Consider the following 26391-nt stretch of genomic DNA (forward strand, 5'->3'; position numbering starts at 1 on the left):
GGATACAATGTGTCTATAGCGCGCCATTGCCAAGGGGACGACCAAGCGGAAGCAGGAAGTCGACCAGCAAGAGCAATAGAACGCCGATGGAGGTACCTCTTCTGCCTCGGCCCTCGCAAACTACCCCGGAACCAATAGACAACCAGGAAACGATATCTGACGAGCTCCCATCAGTACTGGTGTCTCAAGATTGTGGCTATCCGGCAGAGACCTTGTTTGAGTCGGAACCACCGCCCTTGTTAGGGACTGCAGTTGACATGGGATCATTCGCTGATCTTGCCATGGAAACAACAACATACACCTCAAGCGCCTCATCTGCTGAGCTATCCCACGATGACATTTTCACAAATTCCATGCAGCAGCTGGCAGCGCTAAGTTGCAGCCTCTATACGCTTCACACCACGTGTCGCAACAAGATCGCCAGCCTGGAGCTCCAGCCCCATCTCGTCTCTCATACGAACGCCTTCAATTCCTTGACGACTTTCCTGAGAGCCCTACCGAGCCTGGACGAGTACGAGATATTCACGGAAGCCTGTCTCGCATCAAAGAGCTTGCTCCTGGTCATGTATCGGCTTCGGCTCTTCGACTCCCCGAATGATGAGGTTTTACCGGCTGCCCTGCAGCATCTTCTCTCTGCGTGTTATGTCCAACTCCTCCACGTGCATACGGTTCTGGTCAGGCTTATGTCATATGAGGCGTCGAACCCACCGGATTTTCATCAAGGCGACCCCTTCTCCCTCGCCCGACTTCGCCTGGTGGTGATCTTTAACCTTGTCAAGCATCTGCTGGAACACGTGCGGCGTGGCTATGGTGCATATGGCCTGACAGTGGCACGGTCGGGCTCTCAGCCAACTACCTATACAGGATCTCACGAAATCAGCGAGGCTGAACACAAGCTATGGAACGACCTCCAGGAGTTGGAAATCTGTCTTTCTCCAAGGTTACAGACGCCTTCGGTTCATGAGTCTGCCTAGTAGCTTGTAATGACTTTCTGTTGAATTTTATGGGCTACAAACGACAGCACACACTTATCTAGCTAGGAACGTCCGTAGAACTCCATTTCTCATTCATCCTTTTACCCATATATCATTCTTGCCACGTGCACATCTACCGCACTACAAGTAACGATAAATTTTGTGCGAAGTATCTCAGTCGAGTATCGATCTTATTTAGGGCATATTACACGGAGCAACATCGGAACACGCGGGCATGATATCTAGCTGCATTTCTCGACAAGCGTATCAGTCGACGCGGACAACCAACTTCTGTCCTGAGATCGCCCCAGTACGAATTATGTCCACACCCTGGATGACACCGGCGCAGCTGTCGTCTAGGACTCTGATTGGGTGAGATTTGATGCGACCGTTGTCAAGCCATGTTTGCGTAGCCGCAAAGATCGTCGCACTCAGGGCCCGATCTGCAGCTGATGCTTCGCACGCGTACTCACCATCCAACGCGACGCAACCGCCGAACATGGTCAGGACCATCAGCCACGAAGCGCGGACGGTCGGGCGCGCAATACCGTCCGCCAGCCCTACCAGTTGCGTCATACTTAGCACAGCCGGGCGCTGTTTGACTCAGACACGCAGTCGAGCACGTAACTACGCCAGGCCGTTGCGCCTGTAAGCACGGATCTCTTTGGCGCAGTCCGGACTGCGGTAATTAAATGCCTTTTCGGCCCCAAATCCGAGGACCAGTGCGAAATTCGACGGCGAGCAAGTTGCAATTGACCGTAATCCTGCCCTGCAGAGTCTTGTCATCAGCGAGCCGTTTTCTGTCCGACGAAACCAAACGCGAACGCTCAAGAGCTTACAGCTTGAGAAGTTGAATGGCCCTGGTGCCAGTGGCGGAGCTGCCTCCAGATACAAGGACCCACGCCGCATTCGGTGTGACATCCGACTCCGGCCCGGCCCTGTCGATCAGATCCTCGATACTCAGGGAATCTCTGATTCGCGGAAAAAGGCAAGACCCGCGGTGGCCAAGCCGATGCCAAGAGTGGATGCCTCCTCGAAAGTCATCGCGTCAGGAATCTTGAGGAGCAGCTCAGCGATCGCTCCAACATACTGTGCAAAGGCACCGACACGGGGCTCCAGGGAGTTGTTCCCATGAACGGCCCCAGCAACCCTGTCTCCGATGGACAACGACCGCGGCGAAGTCGCATCCATGAATAGCGCCAACTGCTGGACTGTAATCGAGCATCTTGGCGTCGACGGGATTAATAGCGACAGCAACAGTGCGAACAAGGGCCATACCAGGGGCCACGTGGCCCGGGCCGGCAACCACCAAGGCATTCTGGCTCCGTGGGATTGCAAACATTACGCAAGATTTGACGCAGAACACTAGCTTCGCTATTCTTGGGACTGTTGGGACAATGGGAATCGCCAGGGCGCGGCAGAACGGACCCCAATATATGATAAGCCTTAGGTTACATCGTCGCGAGGAAGTGGCACTGCTATTGGTGGCCTTGCTGTGGCATGCAGCTGATACTCAAAATCGCTGGTCATCGTGAGTGGAGCTCTTCATCTATAGATCTGAATGGCTGAAAAGCGCCGAACGTCAGAGAGGCCAAGGAAACCCATGGCGCCAGATCACTTTCCGTAGACAGCATAATCTGGAATAACAATTCATCTTCAGCCGCATATCCAGATCAAATGGTCTCTCCCAGTACCTTGCCAACTCGGTCAAACATCAGAAAAGTGTCGCTTTGCTGCCGTCACGCGAATCACGTGATAATATTCTCCTTCCCCGTTATTGCCCCAAACTATATTGCGGCGCTTTGACATGGATCCAGCTGTGTCGAGCAACTCAGGTTCTGAGAGCACGATGCAACAACCAGAAACCCCTGAGACTCGGTCTGAAAATGCGGAAATTCAATCACAAGATGATGGGGGGGACTACACGCCACGCAGAAACATGGTCCCCATCATGATTGCACTCAGCGTCGCGTCGTTCCTTGCTATTCTTGACATCTCCTTCGTCACAACCGCCTTGCCGACAATTACTGGGCACTTCAAGGCTTCTCAAATCAGCTACTCATGGGTTGGTTCGTCTTATCTCCTAACCCAGTCCGCTTTGGCTCCGTTTTGGGGCAAGATAAGCGACATTTTTGGACGTAAGCCAATTACGTTACTGGCAATGTTCGTCTTTTTCATTGGAAGCTTGGTTTGTGCCGTAGCAAATAGCATTGCCATGCTTATTGCTGGGCGTGCTATTCAAGGTGCTGGAGCCGGCGGCGTGCTGCTCATCGTGATGATTCTAATAGGAGATCTCGTCAGTCCAAGGTAAGTGACATTGTGAATTCCCGCTATGAAAGTACTTTATTCCTCCAAAGACTGCTCCCTAGAATGCGCTGACCCACTTCCCAGAGAACGCGGACTATATTTTGGCATTCTCGGTGTGGTATATGCCATCGCAATATCTTCCGGTCCTCTCATAGGAGGAGCACTTGCGGAAAATGTCGGCTGGAGATGGTGCTTCTACATCAATCTACCGTTCCAGGGAATCTCTTTTGCCCTCTTGGTCTTTTTCCTCCACGTTCACAATCCCCGTACCGAAATTATCAAAGGCTTAATGGCTGTTGATTGGCTGGGATCGATTGCTATTACAGGTTCGGTCCTTATGCTTCTCCTGGGCCTCCAGTATGGCGGTGAGGTATATCCTTGGGGCTCTGCCATTGTCATATGTTTGATAGTTTTCGGCGTGGTGGTTTGTGGTATCTTTGTTACCATCGAGTGGAAGCTGGCCCGTTATCCGGTGATCCCTCTACGACTGTTCAGGACTCTCCCTATTATCGCCCTTTTCGTGGTGGATCTCACGCACGGATTCATTTTGTACGGCACGGCCTACTTTGTCCCATTCTACTTCCAGGTGGTTATTGGAGCAACACCGATTAACTCGGCGGTCTGGTCCCTTCCTCTCGCCCTTCCCCTGTCTCTCTTCACCATCGGGACAGGTCTTTATATGCGGAAGACGGGAAAGTACTTATACATGATCATTGCAGGCATGGCTCTCTCCACTCTGGGCACCGGTCTGTTGATCGATTTCGGTGCAGAAACCAATTGGCCAAAGTTCATCATCTATCAACTGATTATCGCTGTCGGCCTGGGTCCCAACTTTCAGGCACCGACCATTGCCCTGCAAGCAAGATTTCCGCCCGCCGACGCGGGCGTCGCCGTCTCCGCGGCCAGTGCAATCCGCGCACTCAGCGCCGCCTTCAGCATCGTCCTGGGCGGCGTCATCATTGAAAATCGACTCTCGGCACAAAACGGTCGTCTCATTGTTGCTGGAGTCAGCCATACGATGGCGGAAGCAATTGCACGGAATGGCGCAGCTGGATCTGTGGAACTCGTTGCACAGCTCACTCCGGCCCAGCAGGACATTTTCAGGTTGCTTGTAAAGGACAGTCTTGCCGATATGTGGATATTCTTCGTCGTTCTTTCCGGAATTGGACTCATTGCATCTTTCCTCGTTGGAAGCGAGGAACTTTCCGATGAGCATGTTGAACACAAGACGGGTTTGGGAGTGGAAGAGGCAAATCGATTGGTGCATGAAAAGCCGCGGGTGAGTGGCTGAGCCAGAATTCGCCGAGATGACTTGAAAACACTCCACAACTTGGAGGAGTGCGATACCTCACCATCGCTGGTGACGCATCGTCGGCTTTTTAGCATTCGACAAGAATGCGCATGATTTGTACTATCTAGAAGTTGGAAGAGGAAACAAATTGCCAAAGGAGATTGCTCGGAAATATCGCAAGCGATTAAACTTATCGACCGCATTATCAGGTCCAGCGTCACTGTGTAATAGGCTACATCTGTACAAAACCTGAACTACCACTTAGAAACCTCGAAGAGGACCTCCATTCGATCGTACAAGTTCTGCGCATCTTTCTTTTCATATCTGTAATCCGGTGCTGTATCTCCTCTTGCGCGATTTTGTCCCATTCCTCTTGTAGAGCCTCTTTCATCTCTTCTTCGGAATCGAAGATTCTTCGGCGTACGCGTTGCTTTACAATAGCCCAAATACCTTCAACAGGATTAAGATCCGGACTCTGGGCAGGATGGTCCCATAGGTTTTAGATATTGTGGGCCTTCCCGTGCTCTTGTGCTAGTCCATATTTCCTTATCCCATGGGAAGGGTCCCCATCCTCTTGTAAAAGCCATGATTTCTCGTCAGTAAGCCGTATAGATTTAACAGCTTCGACGTTTCTAGGTAGAAGGTTATCTACGTAGTACTTCTGGGTCGTTGAATTACCCCTGAACCTTGCCCTCTACCTTACGAGGCTTTCCAGCTTCCCATTCCCTTACACTTTCATTCATGCGTCGTCAGCCGAGAGCTCCTAAAAATAGGGCAATGGTGCATTAGCATCGGCGGGTTTTCGACCAATAACAGTCAGTGCTTCCAAGATTCTTTGTTTGATTCCTCCCAGGTGCCTGCGCCCCTCTGGCTATTCACACTTAATCACCGATCGTTTTTTTAGGCTACAGATTTGAATCTACTAGTGTCGTGCGGCAGGCACCAGCTTTGATCTATTAAGACTACACTCGCATCCTCCTTTTGAACCACAGTCTGGTTTTTCATCTCGGCTCACAACACTCTGGCATCCACTCACTCTTTATTGATCTACTTTCTTGGGCCCGCTACGAGTTTGCTCTACCACGAAATCAAGCCAGTTTGCCTTCCTTCTCCACCTTTCTTTCTTTCTAACCTCTGTCATTCCGACACTTCCTAACCCTAAGCTGAGGCTCGACGCATCTTCGATCCTTATTACCACAATGTCGTCCCCCGAAGCAGCCGGCCAAGATGATTTCTCCCAGTACCTGGTCTCCTACGGCCCCGACGCCAATTGCACCCTCGCCCTATGCCCCGTCGAAGCCAGCCTCCAGGGCTACCGGCCCGCCCTAGGTGCGCAGATCGCATTCATCGCCCTCTTCGGCGTCTCCATGCTCATCCACCTGGCCCAGGGCATCCGCTACCGCACCTGGTTCTTCGCCATCATGCTGGCGCTCGGCTGCATCGGCGAGATGATCGGTTACGGCGGGCGCGTTTTGCTATACCAGAACCCCTTCTCCTTTAACGGCTTCATCATCGAGATCTGCTGCATTACAATATCGCCCGTCTTCTTCGCCGCCGCCATCTACGTCTTGCTCGGCAATGTCTCCAATTTTTTGGGCCCCGAAGCTTCCAGGTTTCCGGTCAAGACATACGTGTGGGTGTTTTTGCCGTGCGATATCGTTAGTTTGGTCTTGCAGGCCGTGGGCGGCGCGTTATCATCGACTTCGGTGGGAAATGACAAATCGGGCGAGTACATCACGCTTGCAGGTCTGGCGTTCCAGGTTTTCACTCTTTCTGTCTTTATTGCTATGGCGTTAGACTACCTCTTGCGCTACATATCGTACCGTAAGTCTCAGCAAGTGGATCAACGCCGGATCCTCTCGACGCGCCTCGGGATCTTTGGCGTTTTCTTCTCGGCATCTATTCTCTTTATCCTTATCCGTTGCTGCTACCGTATTGCCGAGCTCAGTGAAGGATACAGTGGGTCAATCTTCCACGAGGAGGGTCTGTTTATTGGGCTAGAGTCGGTAATGGTGACCCTGGCAGTGTTCGCCTTAAACATTGCTCAACCAGGTACGTTTCTGTCCCATGTAGAGAAATTCTTGTTCGTAATAACAGTTGTAGGCTTCGCATTCCAGAACCGCACTGAGGAGGCCTATGCAACCTATGGTCACAATATTGGACTCGAATCCAGCTCCGAGCACAAGTCATAAAAATGTTATAAGGTGACCTCATGAAGAACGTTTGGGCGAAGCTCTCTGATACGGACCTACTATGAAGAGTTGATAGAATAGAGAAAGGAGACCCTTGAGAAAGGAGACCCAGTCAACTTGGATAAGAAGTGATAGGGGTTTTACAAGGTCTAAGGCAACAGGATGAATCATGTGATAAGTTGCAACACTAGGAGTTACAGGACAAGTATCTCTCCAAAAGAAAAGGAAATGCTTGTATAGAAAAGGGATATCCTTTGGATAGAAAGGGAATCTTACTTGTAGAAAGAGAATACTTCTCTATAGGAAAAGAAAGATTAGATATTGAAGAGTGGAGCGCTCAATAGTAGTATGGACTAGCCACACAGGTCGATATGGAGGAAGAAAGCCACCACCACTATACATGCAACATATGTAAAGGGCAGGAATGGCAGAATATGCTATACAGACGAGCAGAGAGATGTAAAAGGGATGATATTCTCGAATATGAAGCCATACGGGTCTATATAAAACATGAAGACAGAACTTAGGCATTTCCAGGCCGCAGCTCAACGCTATATATTAAGTTCTTTGTAATTGGTTATATATTATTATTTAAATTATTAAATTTATAATAGTGTCGGGACATAATCTCCCTTGTGTTCCATGGGGACATACCTGTATCCCTTTGCAGGGGATAGTCAAGGGGCCAACCGGTTTCCCCCTTGTGTGTAGGCTAGATGGATTGGGACATAAGTAATCCCACTCCCCATCAGAACTCAAGGGGAACACATATCTTAATCAATACAGAATCTACTTTTCGAAGCAAAACCCTGTTCACTTAACTGTGTACACAGAACCTAGCTGGTGATACCAACAAATAGTCTTGTGGTAGAATAATAGAAAAGCGTATAAAATATATAAATTGAATTATACTAAGGAAACATTTGAACTTGCAATACTATATAATATACTTAGAGGAGGGAAGTAGAAGCCTTGACTCTCGCTATCAACATCATCCTGGCCCTCTGTACTGGAATGATGTTTGTGCACTCCGTCTCATTTCAGTGCGCGGTTCTAGCTTGCACCCAATGAGAAGCCCACTGGTTCTGTGCGGGCTGCCATCCGCTGTGCGAATCATGGCATATTCTGCAAAAGCTGAGAGATGCCACCGGAGGGTAAATAATCAATCACAATTCAGGGTTTTCAGGTTTATTTGGGCCACTCTTCCAAAACACCTAATGCAGGTGCCAATACTGGTCTAGAACACTCTGCATGGATAGCACCGGAACAATGGCATGAAACGGGAATAGAAGCGTCCGGAGGATCAGAAAGAGGCCTGATTGAAGGTCTCCGTTTCTTTCGCTTCTCACTTGGTTGTTGTGTGTCATAGAAGATTGCGTTCCCATCTTCGTAGTTACCGGTGTCTCGATCAGAGGCCCTTGTGTTTGTCCGGATGGCTCCTTGCTCCCATGATGGTGGCGGTATAACCACAGCTATCGACGGATAGCGCATCGGGCTATCGGAGCTCGGCATTGTTCGAGTATTAGAAAATTCTGGAGTAGAGTACACGATCGGCGGAGGGGACGATCCAGGTGGACCTGACTTGTCATCAGTAGTGCCGGAAACCCCAGCCCGCCCCGGAACACCGTTTGCCCCGGAGTAGATTCTCACCTAGGCCAGATGTCTGACTTGGCTCTGTGTCCATTTTACTGTCGCCAGGGTGCATACTGTCAGAGTAGAAGGGACCTGTGATAGACAATTTCTGCTTGGCTGATTCTTGTTCGGAATCGCCCACCGCAGATTGGTTGCAAAGGGTATTATTCGCTTGTTCGGGTGTTGGCACGGTCACACAGGGCACGCAGGAGAGTCGGGAAGTCTCCATTTCCTTTGTATTAGGAACAGCTTCTGCAAATAAAAGTCAGACAATGAAACATTGATGGCCGACATTCATCGAGTGCTGTGCCAACTTACCAGGTAAGTCAATTTCTCGCATTCCAGGATGGATGCGGTCAAGATGGTCTGTCTCTACAGGACATGGGTCTTGTGTCGCGGGGACTTTCGATAGCACTGGCTCTGAAAAATCCAACATGGATCTTGCACCATCTAACAGAATGTCACTGGCAGCTGGCATAGTTGTTGTCACTGCGGGTTCGATCAAGACGGAGGGCAGTAACCGGGGAAATGCCATGCCTGTATGATGCCCACTCCCACGGATTCCGATTGATCGCAAAGGGATGGTGCTGTTTACTTAAGACGTAAGTTACTAGACATATACACCCCCTCAAACTCTGTAACTAACAAACAGCATTGTACCAAACAGTTTCGGCGTCTTTCGATCCTTCAATGCGTCCGCAGATTGCCAGCACGCCAAACGGCACTATGATAAATCTCTTGTCGTCGCTTTTGGTTGTAGAACTTTAATCAAATCGGTGGAGATCACATAACTATTTCAGTGTTTTTAGTCATCCCTGCCAAGCCCTGAAACTGCCATAAGTATTTTAGTTGCCCAGAACTAGGCTGCGGCAGTATCCGTAAAAATCCGTATCCACAACACATCCGCTCCGCAGATTACGGATATAGATAGGATTCTAATATCCAATATCCGCGCGAATTGGATGCGGATTTAGATTTTAAAAAGTTAGATATCCGCGGATATCCAGCGGATTTAAAAATAGTATAAATATACTAAGTCTCGTAATCTAATTTAATATATATATTTTATACTAATTTTAAGATAATATTCTATACTATTAGTATTATATATTATTAAATAAATTATATATTTATAATATAGAAATTAGTATACGATGTCACGGTTAGCGGGGCGCCGGAAACGGCCGCCATTGAACCGTTCCTCTGCCGCCCGCCACCGCCTGCCACCTGTGGGTATCCCACTGCCCGTTGCGGTATGGTCCCTACCCGTCTGAGGATAGCGCTGACTCTTGCCGCTTTTGCCCTTGTTCCCTGCCGCCTCATGCTTCCAACTGCATCTATATAAGCCCGACTTCTCTCCCTCAAACGACGACGCACTTTCTCCTTCCTTTCTTTCCCCCTCCCATCTCCTTCGCCCGGCGCACTGCCCCCTTCTCGCCCTCAGAAGATGCCGTGTTATCCGACCATTACCTTTTTCCGGTATGGCGCCGCCCAACCCCCTGTTTTCGCCCTTCAGCTATGGAGTCACCGGCAACTCATCCAGTGGACCTGGACATTTTTACTGTTGCTTTATTGGTTTTTGGCCACCCAATGTGCCGCCTGATGGTGTGCTTTTACCTATGGTAGGACTTGGGCCGCTGCAATGTTTCAGAAAGGATGGTTGTGGCTAGAGTGCACTGGATAATTAATTTTTGTACATCTCTTAATCTCTCTGGTTTCTCTTCTCACTAACTATTTTTTCCCCCTGCTTGCATGATAGTTTCATGCGCAAGGCCTCTGTGAGGTTCCATATGGATATGTGTAGGGGGGAGGAATTGCTGTTTATACAGCTACTGGAGATGGCATTCAGAGCGTCCGCTCAGTTTTAATAGCTTGGGTTGGCCCCCTTGCCTCTGGAGCCATCCCCTGTTCCACCGGATCTATTCGCTTCTGGGCTCTTGCCTTGTTTATTATCTAATAGCGAAATTGCCGCATTTCTTTTAACCAGGGCCCATCTCTGCAGATCGGGCCAAAAAAAGAAATTGGTTAAGTAGTTGACGTGAAGCTTGGAGCTGCAATTACTAGATCTGATTAGCATGGGCAAGCGGTTATCAGCTTTCAGCTGACAATTTCAAATGCAGGTGGACACGTCAACTACCTGGATGTGGGATTGAGGACGAAAAGACTTTGCTTCGCTTCCCAGGAGGCGGAATCATGGAGTCGGCGCTTTAAGGGAAAGTATAAAAAGGCCTCGCGAACCTGCGAGATTAGGGGCATTTTATTATCTACGCCTTTCTGTTTCCTCTCACATTTCCTATTCTTGTTTCCTATCCACCTCTCCATCAAATTTCACACTTCCCTTTCCTGTTTCCTAGTCACCTCTCTGTTAAAATATAATCCCAAGGACACTATTTCTTGCAAGATGTTCCCTACATTTCACCTGAACAACTTTAAGCCATGGATTCCCCCTTCCACCGGCCCATTTCCACCTCACAAATCCCTAAATTCTTGCAGTACAACATCCAACGCCCCTCCTCCCCCTAAAGCTCGGCATGGCTCCCTTTAAAATACTTTGCCTTCTTTACCATATCCTAAGCATCACCTTCCTGCACGGCCTCCGCCCGAAGCGTGTGTGCATGCAAAAACGACTACTCCGCTATGTACGCCATTAAGCCCCTAATCTTAACCACGGGAGGGAGCTATACTACCGTCTAATACACTATATCCGGAGAACTTGAAGCAAGGAATAACTTCCCTACATGGTCCAGCACATCACACATCGAATTTGAGCCCAATTCCACCCCGTGATTTCCAAGATATTAGTGATCTGACTGAGTTGCTATCCTTTCGGGGAGACACCCCAGGGAATGATCCGTCGTCGTCCAGTATACCAATTTTATTATTATTATTATTTATTATTATTATTATTATTCTTCCATATTATAGAGCATTTTTCAGTCAGAGACTATGCATGCTCTAAGAGACTATGCATGCTCTACCTACCACCCCTGGGTGGTAGGATTTGAACTAACAAACAGATACGTACATAGTGGGTAAAATCAAACGTGAATAAGCAGTATGACATTCTAGGAGTGGGGGGGACCTTATAAAAGGGGTTAAACCATGTGAAATTCCAACTCTTTTAACTGTTTTTGCTCTGTTTTCCTTTTTTCTATTGTTTTTGACATTTTTGTTTTAAGGATCCAGGAGCCACTTTCTAGTGGCGATCCCGGTTTCCTTTAAGAATTTAACCAGTTGCTCTTGCCCTGCTTTCTTTGTAAACAGATAAGGCAGATTTCGGTCTTTTTTGTCTAGGGTCTCTATAGACCCTTTTCTAATATCCCTAAATGCCTGGCACTGAAAAAGTAGGTGGTGCGGAGTTTGGCGCTTGTTGCTGCGGCATGATGTGCATATATCACTATTATAGTTAGGTGTTCGAACTAGATAGGATCTAAAATACCCATGCCCTAGCTTTAGCTGGATAATGGTTGACCAGGTCTGCTTGGGAAGCTTTAGGGGGCTTGGTTTCTATGAAGCTATGGAATTAAAGCCCCTATATTAATTACTTTTCCTAGCATTTTCCCATGCTTTATCCCAATCCTCAAGGCATTTTGCTTTGAGCTCTCGTTTGAGATGGCTAACTAATATAGGGTATTTATAAATATTTACTTGTCCATTCTGCGCCATATTTCGCTGCTTCGTCAGCTTTGGCATTACCAAAAATTCCCTGATGGCCTGGAACCCATTGGATATAAATATTGATATTCTTATCCTTAATTCTAGTTGCCCATTTAAAGATTCTTTGGTATGGTTCATAGCTGGTGTCTGCTGATTGAAGCCTTTTTAGGGCTGCTTGACTGTCCGAAAAGATGTAGATATCTAAAGTTGGAATTTTAATAGCCTTAAATGCTTGTTTTAATGCTTTTTGAATAGCAAATACCTCCGCATCGTAGACCTTATATTCATAACCTAGATTCCATGCCCAAGCCTTTTGATTTTGAGGATTATTCTCTAGGAGGAAAATTCCGGCTCCGTTTTAACCATTCTGCAGCTGGGATCCATCTGAATAGAAGATAATTTTGTGGTTATCTCTATCTACCAGCCATTAGATATTAGCCTTTGTGTTCCTGGGCTGCTTGTCTTTGTTTGCTAGATATGGATATATCTATTATTTGGTTTAACGGTTGGGACCAGGGCGGTAGGGTTTGATCTAGCGTCTGAAAGGTGCCTTTCCATGTCTTAAAGGAGAATAGTGCTAGCAGTCGGATTAACTGGCTAGGGTATTTTCTTTTTTCTCTCTCTAGGGTGGTATTCGGGTCTTCTGCATCTAGTAATCTAGGTTTCTCGTTCCAATCCAAAACCTTGATTGGTCAATAAAGAATTCCCCGGGTTTAGTATAAATGTGGTTGGGAGTCTGCTTTGAATTGCATGGGATTTTTATAAAATAGGCAGTTCTAAGGACATAGTTTCTGCAGATTTTATTAAATCTAACTAATGGAGGGGGCAGGGATGCTTCTATTTCCATGGCCTGTATAGGCAATGTTTTAAAAGTCCCCAAGATTTTTTTTAAAGCTGTGTTTTGCAGTGTTTGGTAGTGGTCTACCAAATACTGTTGGCCTTTCCACCATAAAGGGACTCCATAATCTGCAATGGAAGAAACACAGGCAATATAAAGTTGTCTCATGGCTTGAAAACTTAGCCCCTTTCTGTATTTGAAAGCCTCGCTATTTGGTGAAATGTTCGAGTTGCAAATGCAACTCTAAATTAGACATGTTCTTTGAAAAGGAGTTTAAAATCTAAGTAGATTCCTAGCCATTTTACCATTGGGCTTGGTTTAACTTTGATATTGTTATCTAGTCTAACTTGGGTGTCTTCCTTTTCTTGATCTGGTTGTTTAGAGCTAAAATGAATAAGCTCTATTTTATCCTGATCGAATTGGATATGGTCTTGGCTCCTTTTTGAAATATTACATTAGCTACGAGCTCGATTTGCCTGCAGTTATTTTCTAGGCTTTTAGAGCTAATAGTTAGGCATATATCATCTATATAGCTAGGCTTTCGAATATTTTTAAATGCTTCCCTTGCGTCACCACCTAGTTCCTTATACATTTCAAGCTGGAAGAGCTCTTTAATATAAGGAACAGAATAGGTGATATAGGTGATCCTTGGGGGATCCCTACCTGGACTGGTGTCTCCTTGCTGGTTTCCCCGTCAAACGCGAGGAATACTCTCCTATCTGACATAAATAACTTGATCCACCTAATCAGGCTCTGTGGAAGGCCTAGTTTAAGGCAAACACGAAGTAGCTGATTAAGCAAGACATGGTCAAACGCCCCTTTTACATTAATAAAAAGGGCTGTGGTAATTTTTTTGTCATGTTTCGCCAGCTCTATGTCATGAACCAGGGATAGCGCTGTATCAATTGCAGATATTCTTTTTCTTCCCCCCATTTGGTCATGGTAAAGAATTGATTGCGGAAGTTCGGCTAGATAAGATAATCTAGTTGCAATAATCTTTTCTACCACTTTGCCTAGGCAGTTGAGTAGGGAAATCACTCTGTAGGCCTTGGGCTTGGAGTAGTCCCTTTTGGCAGACGCCGATTTTTTAAGGATAACCCCTTTGGCAGTTTTCCAGCATCTGGGATGATAACTATTTTTAATTAGGGCTTTATAAAGCTCATGGAACCTTGGAGCAATATTTTGGTAAGCCTTTTGAATAATTAAGAATAAAATGTCATCAGGCCCTGGGGCCTTTTAGTAGAACTACTAAAGATAGCAGTGTATACTTCGTTTTCGCTGGTTTCTGGCCAGTTGGTTGAATCTGCCTGGTTGGTTGGCCACTTAATGGGCTCGGCCTCCGGGGGTTTTGGAACAGGGTGGAGAGGAATGCATGATATTTATCTTGAAAAGAGATTGCTTGCTTTTTTCTTGATTCTCTATAGAATAGGTTAAGATAGGCAGTTTTTGGACGGATCTCTTTTTTAGTGTAGCTAAAAGCTTTTAAAATCTCCTTATTCCGAGCTTCTTCCAGAAATTTATTCCAACATGCTGATTTAGCTTGCTTGATCTCCTGGAAATATTGATTTTTAATCTCTAGGAGATTCTCATAGAGCTCTGTACAAGGGTTATTTTTCCAAAGTTTTCTAGCTTTTCCAAGCTGTTTTCTCTGTTTTCTGAGTTCCTCTGACCACCATGCTTTTGACTGCGCAGATGTGTCACGGGCTAGTAGCCGGTTCAACCTATATAATAGATTTGGACTAAAAGAACTCGCTGAAGAGCTTCTATCTACGACCGCGGCGGCCGAACAGGTAAATGTGTGTGCGAGGTAAACGAGATCACGTGATCGGGAGAGTTCTACACGACCTCGCGAGTGCCCGGTATACGGGCTCGAGCACTTTGCGGGCCCTGCCCGCTACACTCTTGCTTACTAAAAATACTACTAAATAAAATATAAGATATAATAGCTTTTATTAGGATAATACTATTACTTAATTTTATTACAAACCCAGTTATATTATAGTGCATGATTCTAATATTAATTTAAATAAAAATCCAAAATTTAAGGGTAAAATAGACGTTGATAAATTAGAATTAGACTTAGAGTTAAGCTCTAATTTATTAACAGAATTTGGAGAAACAGGGCGACGGTAAACAAAATAAAAGTAGGTAAAATAATAGTAAGTAGGATAAAAATAAGTAAGGTAATAATAAGCAGGGTAAGAGTAAGCAAAGTAATAGTATATAAAAACAAGACTAGTAAATAATAAATTAGTAGGACTGTTTTATAATATTTATATTTTATATAAATACTATTACAAACTTCTATTACTTTAGTTTAAATTTATGCCTCACTAGTTACTAACTATATAAAGGATTAATAAATGGGTATTATATATATTAGAGACAAGGTAATAGACTTTAGTAATAGTAAAGGTAGAATCCCAGAAGTTTTCCTTCCCTTGCCAAGACTTTCGGGAAGGAATTTCTATTATATAGAATTTAGGATAGGATATTCCTATTCCTATATACTTAAAAATTCTGGTTCTATTTATATTAGGGAGTCCCATGGGATAGGAATCCCTTTAAAAAATAAAAATATAGGAATTTTCCTCCTAATTTTTAATATCCTAAAATAATCCCTTCCCAATCTTAGCACGGGACGGGATATTCCCTTTCCCAAAAATTTCAAAAAAATTATCCCGATTTTTTGGGAAGGGAATCCCATCCCGATTTCCCATGGGAATTTCCCTTCCCAACGGTCAGCCTAATTGTGCCTCGCGAACAAGACTTGGAGGAAGCATGACGGAGTCTAGGATTCAGGGATACGGAGGCACCCAGGAACGAGGCTAAATAAGTTAACGTGATCGATCACCGAGCTGCGCGGTCCCCACCAAACTGCGCGCTCACCACGAAGCTTTTCAAATTATTATTATTATCACAACCACAGAGCCATGGCTGATAATTCGAAAGAAGGCCGTTTACAATTAGCTATAGATGCTTATAAGCAAGGCCTTTTGCATCTAAAACTGCTGCAGCTAAGGCATTTAATGTCCCTCCAAGAACCTTAATAACGCGTCTCAATGGTAGTACTGCTTGCAAGGAATTAGTTGCAAATAGTCGAAAATTATCAAACACAGAGGAGTTAACTCTTATTTCATGGATTATTAATATGGATCGTCGCGGCCTGTTTCCCTGAATATTAACTATACGCTACCTAGCTTAGCTACTTCTCTCCGCGCAAATTCCATCTGCTCCAGCTATTAGAGAGTGCTGGGTATCAAGATTTATTAAACACCACCCGGAAATTAGTTTAAAATACAACAGACGGTATAATTATCAACGGGCAAAATGTGAGGATCCAGAGATTATTTAGGAGTGGTTCCAGCGGTTCCGGGATACTATACAAAAATATGGCATCTGTACTAAAGATATTTACAATATAGATAAGACAGGGTTTTAAATGGGTGTTATATCAACTGCAAAAATAGTCTATGGTTCAGAGACAAGACAAAGCAAAGTCAAAGCAGTTTAACCTGGAAATAGGGAGTGGATTACTACTATTATTGCAATTAATGCATCTGGATGGGTATTGCCACCGCAGATTATTCTTGCTGGTAAGAATCACCAATCCTAGTAGTATAAAAATATACCAAAAGACTATCGCATCTTTACAAGCAATAATAGATGGACAAATAACAGTCTAGGCTTAAATTAGCTACAAAATTGCTTTAATCCGCATACAGCGCCACGTACAGTTGGGAGATACCGTCTTTTAGTTATAAATGGACATAGTAGCCATGCTATGGCAGAGTTTAATAAATTCTGTACAGATAAAAGAATTATTCCTTTTTATTTACCTCCTTATTCTTCACATCTTCTACAGCCACTCGATGTGAGCTGCTTCTCGCCGCTAAAATATCTCTACAGCCAAAAGATTGCAGATATAATGCGAAAAAAAAAATCTACTCTATTAAAAAGCAAGACTTTTTAGCGATCTATCCTTTAGTTCATCTGCAAACTTTATTAGTATTAAATATTCGAAGCGGCTTCGAAGCAACTGGTCTTGTGCCACTACAACCAGAGACTGTTTTTTAAGCTTAATATTTAGCTTAAAACACCAACTCCACCGTCCACATCACATAGCAGTGAGTCTTTTTAGAATTAGGAAGACTTCTGCAAATCTATATTAGCTAGAGCAGTAAAAGAAACAGATCCAGTGCCTTCGGAACAAGCTATCTGTCTCTCCAACTGTTGTGCAGCAAGCCATGGATAAGATTATTAAAAGCGCAGAGGTTACAATGCAAAATGCTCTCCTAACAAAACATAAAATAAATTAGCTCCAGGAAGGTAATAGTTATTAAACAGAGATGCAAGCAGCACCGCGAATATTTATCCAGACTGGAGGAGGCCTAACAGGGGAAGAAGGGCAGGAAAAAGCTCGCGAACAGGAGGAAATACAAAGGCAGAAATTAAAAGCACCATAAAGGCCACCAACCTGCAGTAATTGCAACAAGGCCATAATAGACTTCAGTGCCCTAGTAAATAATGCTGTCTTAATTATATAATAAAATCGCTTTATTTTGTTGAGATATTAGTCAATTTATAAGGCTGCTTCGCATGGGTGCGCAGTTTGGTGGGGACCGCGCAGCTCGGTGATCCGCGCCGCTCGGTGATCGATCACGTTAAAGTAGTTGGACACCGAGCGGCGCAAGACACCGAGCGGCGCGCCGCTCACCGCTCCGGCTCTCCCTCACCTCCATCTTACTTTAGATAATATTCATACCATTTATCTCCATACAAATGAAATGTATTATAAAAAATACGCAGTAAAACTATCTGGTAGGACATTTTAATCGATTATGGCCCTGAATATTGCAATTACTGCATGTGGGAGGCCTTCGCTGCCTAGGTGCCTGGGCCTCGGCCTGAATCGTTGCCTCCTTCTCGCTGATTATTTGATGTGCTGTATCAGCAGTTAGACTGCCTCCATCTTGAATAAACTGTCTAGGCTCTTCTTTTTTTGCTCTTGGTACTTATCACCTGCCTGACGTCGATGAAGTTTATCCTTTAACAAAGATATTTGCTGCATAGCAATCTTATTGCCTTTCATAGCTTTCTCAAGCAAAGTATCAGCAATCGATGGAAAAAAGCCTTGGTTTTGAATCTCAAGAAGTTGCTCTTTTTGTCGATTTAATTGGTAGAGATTATAAGGTGTTTTTCCCAAGTAAAATGACTGGTTACTGCCTGAAGAAGATGGTGGACTTGGTGTTTTTAACTTGATTTTTAACTTTGATATCACTGTCGAAGAATCAAGAGGAATAAGGCCAGTAGCCTTAAATCCACTTAATATATTTGCCGATAACATTGCTTTTGAGTGAACCAATGAATAGATAGATAAAAAATCTACCTTATTAATAGTTTTTATACCACTATTCATCATTTCTTGCACTTTTTGACCATAAAAGTGCTTTAAAGGTGCAAAACAGCTAAATCGAGTGGTTAAGAAGGTGAGATAATAGGAGGCATATAAAGTGAATAATTAAATTTTCCATGAGTATATCAAATTCAGCAGTTGCATGGCTCCCGTGGCCATCTAAAATAAGTAATCGATATTGACCAATAGTGCGGGATCTTGTATGCTTGTTAAAAAACTTCTTGTAGCCATTCAAGTCCCAGATTATTATTAGTCCAGCCATTCTTACTAAGACTTAGTCGATAATCTTTAGGTAGAACAGAATACCACTGAGATTGATGTTTTTTCCAGCAAAGATAATCTGGGGGTAAAACCCAACCACTTGCTCTAACAGTTACAATTAATGTAACCCATTCTCTATTACCTGGTTGGATTAATTTAGCATCAGATCTGCGTGTTTCTGCGCCGCAGACAACTTTGGCTGTTGATGTTACACCCATTTGGAAGCCAGTTTCGTCCATGTTGTAGATATCTGTTCTAAAATGCCATATTTTTGTATGTATTTTAAACCAATTAAAACCAGCCTTGAATAACCTGTGGATCTTCACACTTCGCCCGCTGGTAGTCATATCGACAATTATATCTTGACTTAATATCATCATGGCGGGAAATAAATCGAGTAACCTATTTACTACTGACTAGATCAGGGATAGAGGCCGGGGATAACAACGAAGTCTTTTGACGTGCAGATATTAAAAGACCAGCAAGATATTGAATTTGGGAGATCCGTTGAGGCAGACCACGGTTAGCCATATCAATAATCCATCTTTTTAATGTATCCTCTTCAAGATTGGACAATTTCCGGCTATTAGTAATAATATTATTGCGGTTGCTTTTTCCTTTAAGTCGATAAAGAAGAGTTCTTGAAGAGACATCAAATACCTTGGCACAGGCAGTTTTGGATAAAAATTGGTTATTATTCCATGCATCAACAGCCATTTTTATTCTCTTATCCATTGGTATGGCACTCATTTTGGTATATTAATAAAATACTGATGAAAATCAAGATAAAAAGGCTTTGAATACTGAGATGTTTGAATATTTCCAGGAAGAGCGGTGAGCGGCGCGCCGCTCGGTGTCTTGCGCTGCTCGGTGTCCAACTACTTTACATACAGGTGCTGACTAAGATAGTGCAGACCGGCACCCGCAGCAGAGGGTTCCAACAAGACTTGTTGTTGTGGGCGCATATTATTCCCTTTCTTTAACGATTTCTTACTGTATATATCTAGCTTCTAGATAGCGAGGTCTTGCCTTCTACAAATACTGCACGTACAGGGCGTTTAATTCTTTTTAAGATCTTTTTAAGATCCTAAAAATGGTCCTATAATCCCGAGCCTCTAAGCGAGCGCACAGTCGCTAGCGCTAGGCCCCCATCTGGAACCTCGGCTCAGCCTCCCACTTAGCGTCCCTCTTTACTATTGTCAGATATACGGCTAATCCCGAAGAGGAAATAGAGTACGATTGGTAAAAAGGTCTTATTTGAATGAATTGAGCTGGTTTGGGCTCTTCTTGATTATGTTGATTCTTCTTGTTGTTTTCGTTGTGTGCTCCGCGGAGGTTTTACCCTATCTAGTCACATGATTCTGGTCCACCAAAGGCCATATTATTTGACAACTATTAATCTAGCTCTGGCTCAGCATCATGGGTTTTCGCTGAGTAATAGCGCAAGATCTTCTTGGTGAAATACCAAGTTGCTATTCACAGCCGCTTGTATCCACATAAATTTGCGCGAGGCAGCACTCTCACAAGTGTAGTGCCCGAGTTGTGTCGCACTTCAATTGTAGCTCCTTATAACTGCAGCTGGCCTTGGAGAATCTTATCTGAAAAGCGTTCAGTATCAAATACTCGAAGCCTCTACAATGGACGATACACAAGCCGACTGGGATAAATGGCGGCACCCTCTTGACCGCGACCTCCCTCACCCTTGGGTCCCCTCCTTCCCAGTACCTATCGATACCTCTTCCAATACGCCCGCCACCGTCTCCATCCTCGCCCGCTATTCTCGTGAAAGCAGAAACTACCTCCTCCTCATGAACTCCCTCTCATGCCCGACTCTTACCTTTGAGCTCCAGGACCTCTCCCCAAACCATGCATTCTCGTTGGCCGAGCTGCATTCCTTCTGCGGCAAGGCTGCCGGAATGTACGCGATTGCGGATCTGAGAGGGAAGCCGGGCGTGCAACCGAGGCAGAGAGGTCTGTGTGGACGGCTCTATGGGGATTGGTTTAAGATGGTTGAGAGTGATTCGTTGTTTGAGACGCGCTTTTTTGCTCGGTTTATGCAGACGGATGGCTTGGACGTCGCGGACATTGTCGCGCGTCATAGAGCCCTGAGCCAGCAGCTCGAGACGCAGATGAGAGACCCAGTTGAGCGGGTTGTGGAGGGAGAGGATTTCGCCAGGAAGGAAGAAAGAGAGCATCATGGGGAGTGCACGTTGTTGCCGAGCTTCAAGGATTTGGTCGTTGTAGTTGAGGAGCGGAGCTTCAGGGCTGATGCCTTGCTTTTTGTTTTGGATCCTGGACTGGCGCAAGGGATTAAGGAGATGGAAGGAGCAGAACAAAGCGAGATTGGGGGACAAAAGGTTGTTAGATTAAAAGCAGTCATGGAAGATATCATGCGTGCTGTGGTTGCGATACAGAAGAAATCTGCTGTGAAACACAATGGCATCACGGGATGCTTTAGAGAGAACTAAAGCGGGTTAGCAAATTGACATGGACCTATAGAACTATTACTGATCACTTCGGGTTTGACGGCGGGCATCAGAGGCTAGTCCGTTGAATAGGCCACATCATAAATCTTGTTGCGAAAGCCTTTCTATTTGGAGAAAACCATTAAGGATTTGAAGATGAGATTCCAGCCGTTCAGGCCCTTGAGGTCGCTGTGACGAATACCACTAAGCCACTACTTTGTGGAATAGGAGTATGAGCGTTATATACATAGACTAGAGGTGTTATCTACATGGCCTAGATCCTTGTCCTCTTACATATATAAACCCCCTATAATTCATAGCTTAGATAGAGACAGTTCTTCCAGAGAGTCATTTAACATACACTCACCCACTTATTAGGCAGCGTCTGTGTAGCTGACCTAGCTTCCTCTGCCATTATTACTTCCTTTGAGTCTATGTCGGCCAAATACTCAGACAATCAAAGGCCTGCAGCTACAACTGCGCATAAGAAAATGCACTATGTTGGCAAGGTTTTACAGCAGGCAAGACTCAACTGTCTGTGAATATTAGGTTGGATTGTTAATTTAAACAGGGAATTTTTATAAAAGAGAGGTAAAAAGATAAAGGAGTCTGAGGCCTTCCTAGCAGAAAATCGCAAGATCGACAAGTTCCTGGAACATATGCTAGATAAACATGAGAGTAGGAATTCCCCAGCATGTGATGTCCAGTTTGCTGAGTTAAGTAATAAATGGCCATGGAAGGGGAAACATTTCAAGATCGATGACCTTAATACATGTAGGCAACATAATTGGAAAACCCATAGACATGCGAGCTGAGGGAGGGGAGACAGGATAACTATAGAGAACCCTAGTAGTCAAGTTAATACAGGAAATGCTGCGATCCCTTGCAATAAAAGCAGAAGAAAGCAACACAAAAAGGTCAGAACAAGATAATCCAAAACAACAAAATTAACAAAACCAGCCCTTCCTGGTTAAAACATTAGGCATGCTACCATCTGTAGCAGGCGCTAGCTTAAGGGAAGTATATTAGAATTACTATTCTTGATCAAGTAAAGCCAACTAGAAGACAAAGAAGAAAGCAACACAATTTATAAAGCAACAGTGATCTTATTCAGTAGTATGTTGATCCTCTAAAGGGATCGGAGCGGAGCGGGTGGTTGAGTGGAACGTATGGTACCGGTAGACATAGAATATAATATTAAGTAGAGACTTTAATCTCTATAAAGAGATATAGGCTTACCTAGTATGGAAATATAAGTAAAAAATGTCAAGGATAGGTCAAGAATCGGCCAAGCTCGGGTCCTAAATCCTTATCGATAAGCTGAGTACACAATGACGCAAAGCTATAGTAGTATCTTAATGACGTGTTGATGCATTGTCATGATCTTATTGACTGTATCGTTATCTTATCTATGAGCGTCCTATATATTATCTTGATCTATTCGAAGAAGAAGAGATCAAGGATTAGTTTTTAAAATATCTTGATATAGATATAGTGATATTCTTTTCTACTATCTTACCTAGCTGTAGGCTGACCGTTGGGAAGGGAAATTCCCATGGGAAATCGGGATAGGATTCCCTTCCCAAAAAATCGGGACGATTTTTTTGAAATTTTTGGGAAAGGGAATATCCCGTCCCGTGCTAAGATCAGGAAGGGATTATTTCGGGATATTAAAAATTTAGGAGGGAAATTCCTATACTCTTATTTTTTAAAGGGATTCCTATCCCATGGAACTCCCTGATATAAAAAGGACCAGAATTTTTAAGTATATAGGAATAGGAATATCCTATTCTAAATCCTATATAATAGGAATCCCTTCCTAAAAGTCTTGGCAAGGGAAGGGAAACTTCTGGGATTTTACTTTTACTATTACTAAAGTTTGTTACCTTGTTTTTAATATATATAATACCTATTTATTAATCCTTTATATATTTAGTAAGTAGTGAGGCATAAAACTTAAACTAAAGTAATAAAATTTTATAATAGTATATATATAAAATATAAATACTATAAAATAGTCCTACTAATTTATTACTTACTAGCCTTGTTTTTATATACTATTACTAGTAGTTATAAAGATTATATACCCCCACAACTATTAACTATATCTTAGATTTTATAACTTAAGGAGAATAGTCGTCACTGTGCTTTTACTTACTAGAATACTACTAAACAGAATACAAGATATAATAGCTTTTATTAGGATAATACTGTTACTTAATTTTATTATAAACCTAGTTATATTATAGTGTATGATTCTAATATTAATTTAAATAAAAATCCTAAATTTAAGGGTGAAATAGACCTTAATAAATTAGAATTAGACTTAAAGTCAAGCTTTAATTTATTAACAGAATTTAGAAAGCAGGGCGATAGTAAGCAGAGCAAAGGTAGGCAAGGTAATAGTAAACAGGATAAGAGTAAGCAAGGTAATAGTAAGCAGGGTAAAAGTAAGTAAAATAATAGTATTTTAAAAAAAATGGTATAGTGTTATATAATCTATTATTAATATATTTAATTACTTCCCTTTTTTTTATAGTAAGTTTTTTGGAGGTATTAAAAGGGCCCTGAGGTTGCAAGCTAACTATTTATAAAAATTTTTAAATAATCTGAAGAATAAGATATATATTTTTAACTATAAAAGTTGTATTATTATTATTTTTATTATTATTATTATTATTATTCTTCCATATTATAGAGCATTTTTCAGTCAGAGACTATGCATGCTCTACTACCACCCCTGGGTGGTAGGTATAAAAGTTGTATATTTTTTATAATATATAAGTTTATTTAAACCTATTAAAATTAGTAATTTATACTATTACTAAAAACTATTACTTACAGGCAAATAAATAAGTTATACTTATTTTAGTAACTTCCTGCAGAGTATTAATTACCTGGGGTGTTATATAAAATTTAGGGTTAATTTTTTTTATAGCTTTATAAACAAGGTGTCTAAATGCAATATCGCTCATCACACGGCCGGTTATGTAGGAGACTGGACGAGGTAGTAGAACACTATGAGCTGTAGGGACAGTCGAATAGGGACGGGGGCCCCAGGGGCCGCCCTGATGGCGGCCCTGGGGAGGACTGAGGGAATTCTATTGAGTCTTCTGGATGAATGTATTGCCTAAGCTATCCTTGAAGTCCTCTGTCTCCGGTCTGCTACTTACGGTAGCAGACCGCTATTTAACCTAATGTCTACCGAGGTCTTCCAGTGCACTGCCGTGGGATCCCATATCATACGATCTAGGATCGTATGATGTGGGATCGTGTCTTCGGAGTGCCTACGTGTTAGAGCCATATTCGTCAGGCACTATACATCTTAGTCATCCGGGATGACATCAATATATATTTAAAAAAAAAATAAAAAGCTAGTTTAGTTTACATAGTAATAAATTTTTTACTTAGACTCTAAAGCAATTATTAGTAAAATATAATACTAAATAGATTAGTTAATATTTACTAGAAAGGATCTTGTTAGAAAGGTCTGGGACAGGTGCTGGTTTAATAAAAATATAATTATTTATAATATAACTATTTTTTTTTAAAAACCTATTTAGCTGTATAAACATGCTATGCTTTGTACTATTTAATAAAAGCCTTGTTTAAATTATTATTATTTTTTTAAAGGCTAAAAACTGTTACTATATTTTATTACTAAAAAAAGTTAAGCTTCCCTTACCTTAAACATATAGAGTATGCTTGGGTTTTTTTTAAAGTAGTTTTTCTAGTAATCTAACCTGGTAATCTCTTCCTACTAGTATTCCTTTTACCTTTTAGTGGTATTTTGTTAAGAAAATCACTAGTAACAGACCAATGTAACAAGAAAATGCAGGAAAAAGGTAAAAAAAAATATAAAAAAGGAGATAATAAAGGTAAAAAAGAGTAAATAAAAAAATATATTAGTAGTAAAAAAAAGGTAAAAAAGGTTAAATAAGTAAATAAAACCTTATTTATTTACTAAGTCCTAGGTAACTAATTATATTTTTTTTTTTTTTTTATTTTTTATTTTTTTTTATTTTATTTTTTCCTAGCCTTGTCCTTTATTACTTTTAGTATTTAATTTCTTTATTTTTCTAGCTTGTAGCTTAACTACCTTTTTTTTATATTTATTACCAAGTGTTATTACCACTAGTTCTTAATACCTTGCAAAATATCTACTATTAAATAAGTGGTGAAGGCAAGGAACTGTTGTTAAGTAAAAACTAGACCTAAAAAAAGTTACAAAAAAAGATATAATACTAACTATAAAGTAAAATTTAACTGTTTTAAAAAGCTTAAGGAAACTGGAATCTGGTATATAGTAACAGCTTTTAGTAATAATTATAAAGCCTAAGAAATATATAGGAAATTAGTACCTGAGTTACTAAAATAACAGCTTAAAAAATAATGCCCTTGTGCAGTTATAGTAAAAAAGGTTTAATATTAAAAGGTCTAAAAAGTGGTATAAAAAGCAGCTTTAGCTTTTAAAAAACTTAGAAAAAAAGTAGTAATAGCTATAAAAAAATATAAAGCAGCATGCAAGATTTTAGCTAAGATTTTTTTAAGCTAGCTATTATAAACACCCTAAAAGTAATAATTTTTAATAACAGATTAAAAAAAAAGATACTAATATTAATTAGAATTCTATTCTTTTATTCTGGAAGCATCGCCAGTCCTGCCTGGTTAATTTTTTTTAAAAACAAATTTTAAAACACGGTTGTAATAAACTAAAATTAATTAATACTTCTAGTAAGGCCTTGGATTAAGAACTTTATAATTTTTATAACTAGAAATCCCCAATTAAACCAATTTGGGCGGGTGATAATAAAAAGAATTTTCTAGTAGTAAAGTTAAGGTATTTAGGGGAAAAAAAGTAAGGACTTGGAAGAATTTAAGAATAAGTAGTAGGTTATTAGGAAAATCTAATTATTATTAATTAGTACTCGAGGCAAGTTTTTTTTAATAGTCTAGTTTAGTATAAAATTAATAATTTTTTTAATTTTTTATTAGGCTGTTACTGCAAAGTGTTATATACTTAAGCTTAGGAAAATAATATAAGTTTAAATTCCTATTAAAAAAGAATAATTAAAAATAAAATAAAAATAAAATAAAAATAATATAAAAAGCACCAGGTCTATGTAATATTAAATATAATACTATATATAATATATATATATATCTCTCTCTAAAATAACTAACCAAAATATACTTTATAAATATACCACTAAATATATAATATTCTCGCGTTTTTAAATACACCATAGCTAATTTCTCTAAATATCTTAGTTCTAACCTTAAATACTTATTTCTGTACCTTCTAATTACGCGACTATTTAGTAAAAATTGTGTTTATTAAAACGCGTTGGCTATATA

The 26391-nt window shown here is 42.1% G+C and overlaps 7 protein-coding genes across 7 annotated transcripts; 4 read left to right on the forward strand and 3 right to left on the reverse strand.

Annotated features, from left to right (window-relative positions):
* Positions 1–86: 86 nt before the first annotated feature.
* Positions 87–974, forward strand: ATNIH1004_009447 (uncharacterized protein; the record flags this gene model as incomplete). Its single annotated transcript, XM_033574039.1, has 1 exon — positions 87–974. One exon carries the CDS (start codon positions 87–89, stop codon positions 972–974), a length of 888 nt encoding a protein of 295 aa, XP_033422057.1.
* A 267-nt stretch (positions 975–1241) lies between these two features.
* On the reverse strand, positions 1242–1883 carry ATNIH1004_009448 (uncharacterized protein; the record flags this gene model as incomplete). The annotated part of the gene is made up of 2 exons (XM_033574040.1): positions 1242–1534; positions 1814–1883. 2 exons carry the CDS (start codon positions 1881–1883, stop codon positions 1242–1244), a joined length of 363 nt encoding a protein of 120 aa, XP_033422058.1.
* A 51-nt stretch (positions 1884–1934) lies between these two features.
* Positions 1935–2316, reverse strand: ATNIH1004_009449 (uncharacterized protein; the record flags this gene model as incomplete). Its single annotated transcript, XM_033574041.1, has 2 exons — positions 1935–2185; positions 2253–2316. The coding sequence occupies 2 exons, from the start codon at positions 2314–2316 to the stop codon at positions 1935–1937; spliced, it is 315 nt and encodes a 104-aa protein (XP_033422059.1).
* Positions 2317–2781: 465 nt separating this feature from the next.
* On the forward strand, positions 2782–4572 carry ATNIH1004_009450 (uncharacterized protein; the record flags this gene model as incomplete). The annotated part of the gene is made up of 3 exons (XM_033574042.1): positions 2782–3112; positions 3176–3281; positions 3366–4572. 3 exons carry the CDS (start codon positions 2782–2784, stop codon positions 4570–4572), a joined length of 1644 nt encoding a protein of 547 aa, XP_033422060.1.
* Positions 4573–5771: 1199 nt separating this feature from the next.
* Positions 5772–6764, forward strand: ATNIH1004_009451 (RTA1 domain-containing protein; the record flags this gene model as incomplete). Its single annotated transcript, XM_033574043.1, has 2 exons — positions 5772–6624; positions 6676–6764. The coding sequence occupies 2 exons, from the start codon at positions 5772–5774 to the stop codon at positions 6762–6764; spliced, it is 942 nt and encodes a 313-aa protein (XP_033422061.1).
* Positions 6765–7952: 1188 nt separating this feature from the next.
* ATNIH1004_009452 (uncharacterized protein) lies at positions 7953–8874 on the reverse strand (the record flags this gene model as incomplete). The annotated part of the gene is made up of 3 exons (XM_033574044.1): positions 7953–8341; positions 8415–8648; positions 8715–8874. 3 exons carry the CDS (start codon positions 8872–8874, stop codon positions 7953–7955), a joined length of 783 nt encoding a protein of 260 aa, XP_033422062.1.
* An 11331-nt stretch (positions 8875–20205) lies between these two features.
* ATNIH1004_009453 (uncharacterized protein) lies at positions 20206–21036 on the forward strand (the record flags this gene model as incomplete). The annotated part of the gene is made up of 1 exon (XM_033574045.1): positions 20206–21036. One exon carries the CDS (start codon positions 20206–20208, stop codon positions 21034–21036), a length of 831 nt encoding a protein of 276 aa, XP_033422063.1.
* Positions 21037–26391: the final 5355 nt, after the last annotated feature.

Source organism: Aspergillus tanneri (genome assembly GCF_003426965.1).
Source record: "Aspergillus tanneri strain NIH1004 chromosome Unknown AapTan_5_pilon_pilon_pilon, whole genome shotgun sequence".
Classification (NCBI taxonomy): domain Eukaryota; kingdom Fungi; phylum Ascomycota; class Eurotiomycetes; order Eurotiales; family Aspergillaceae; genus Aspergillus; species Aspergillus tanneri.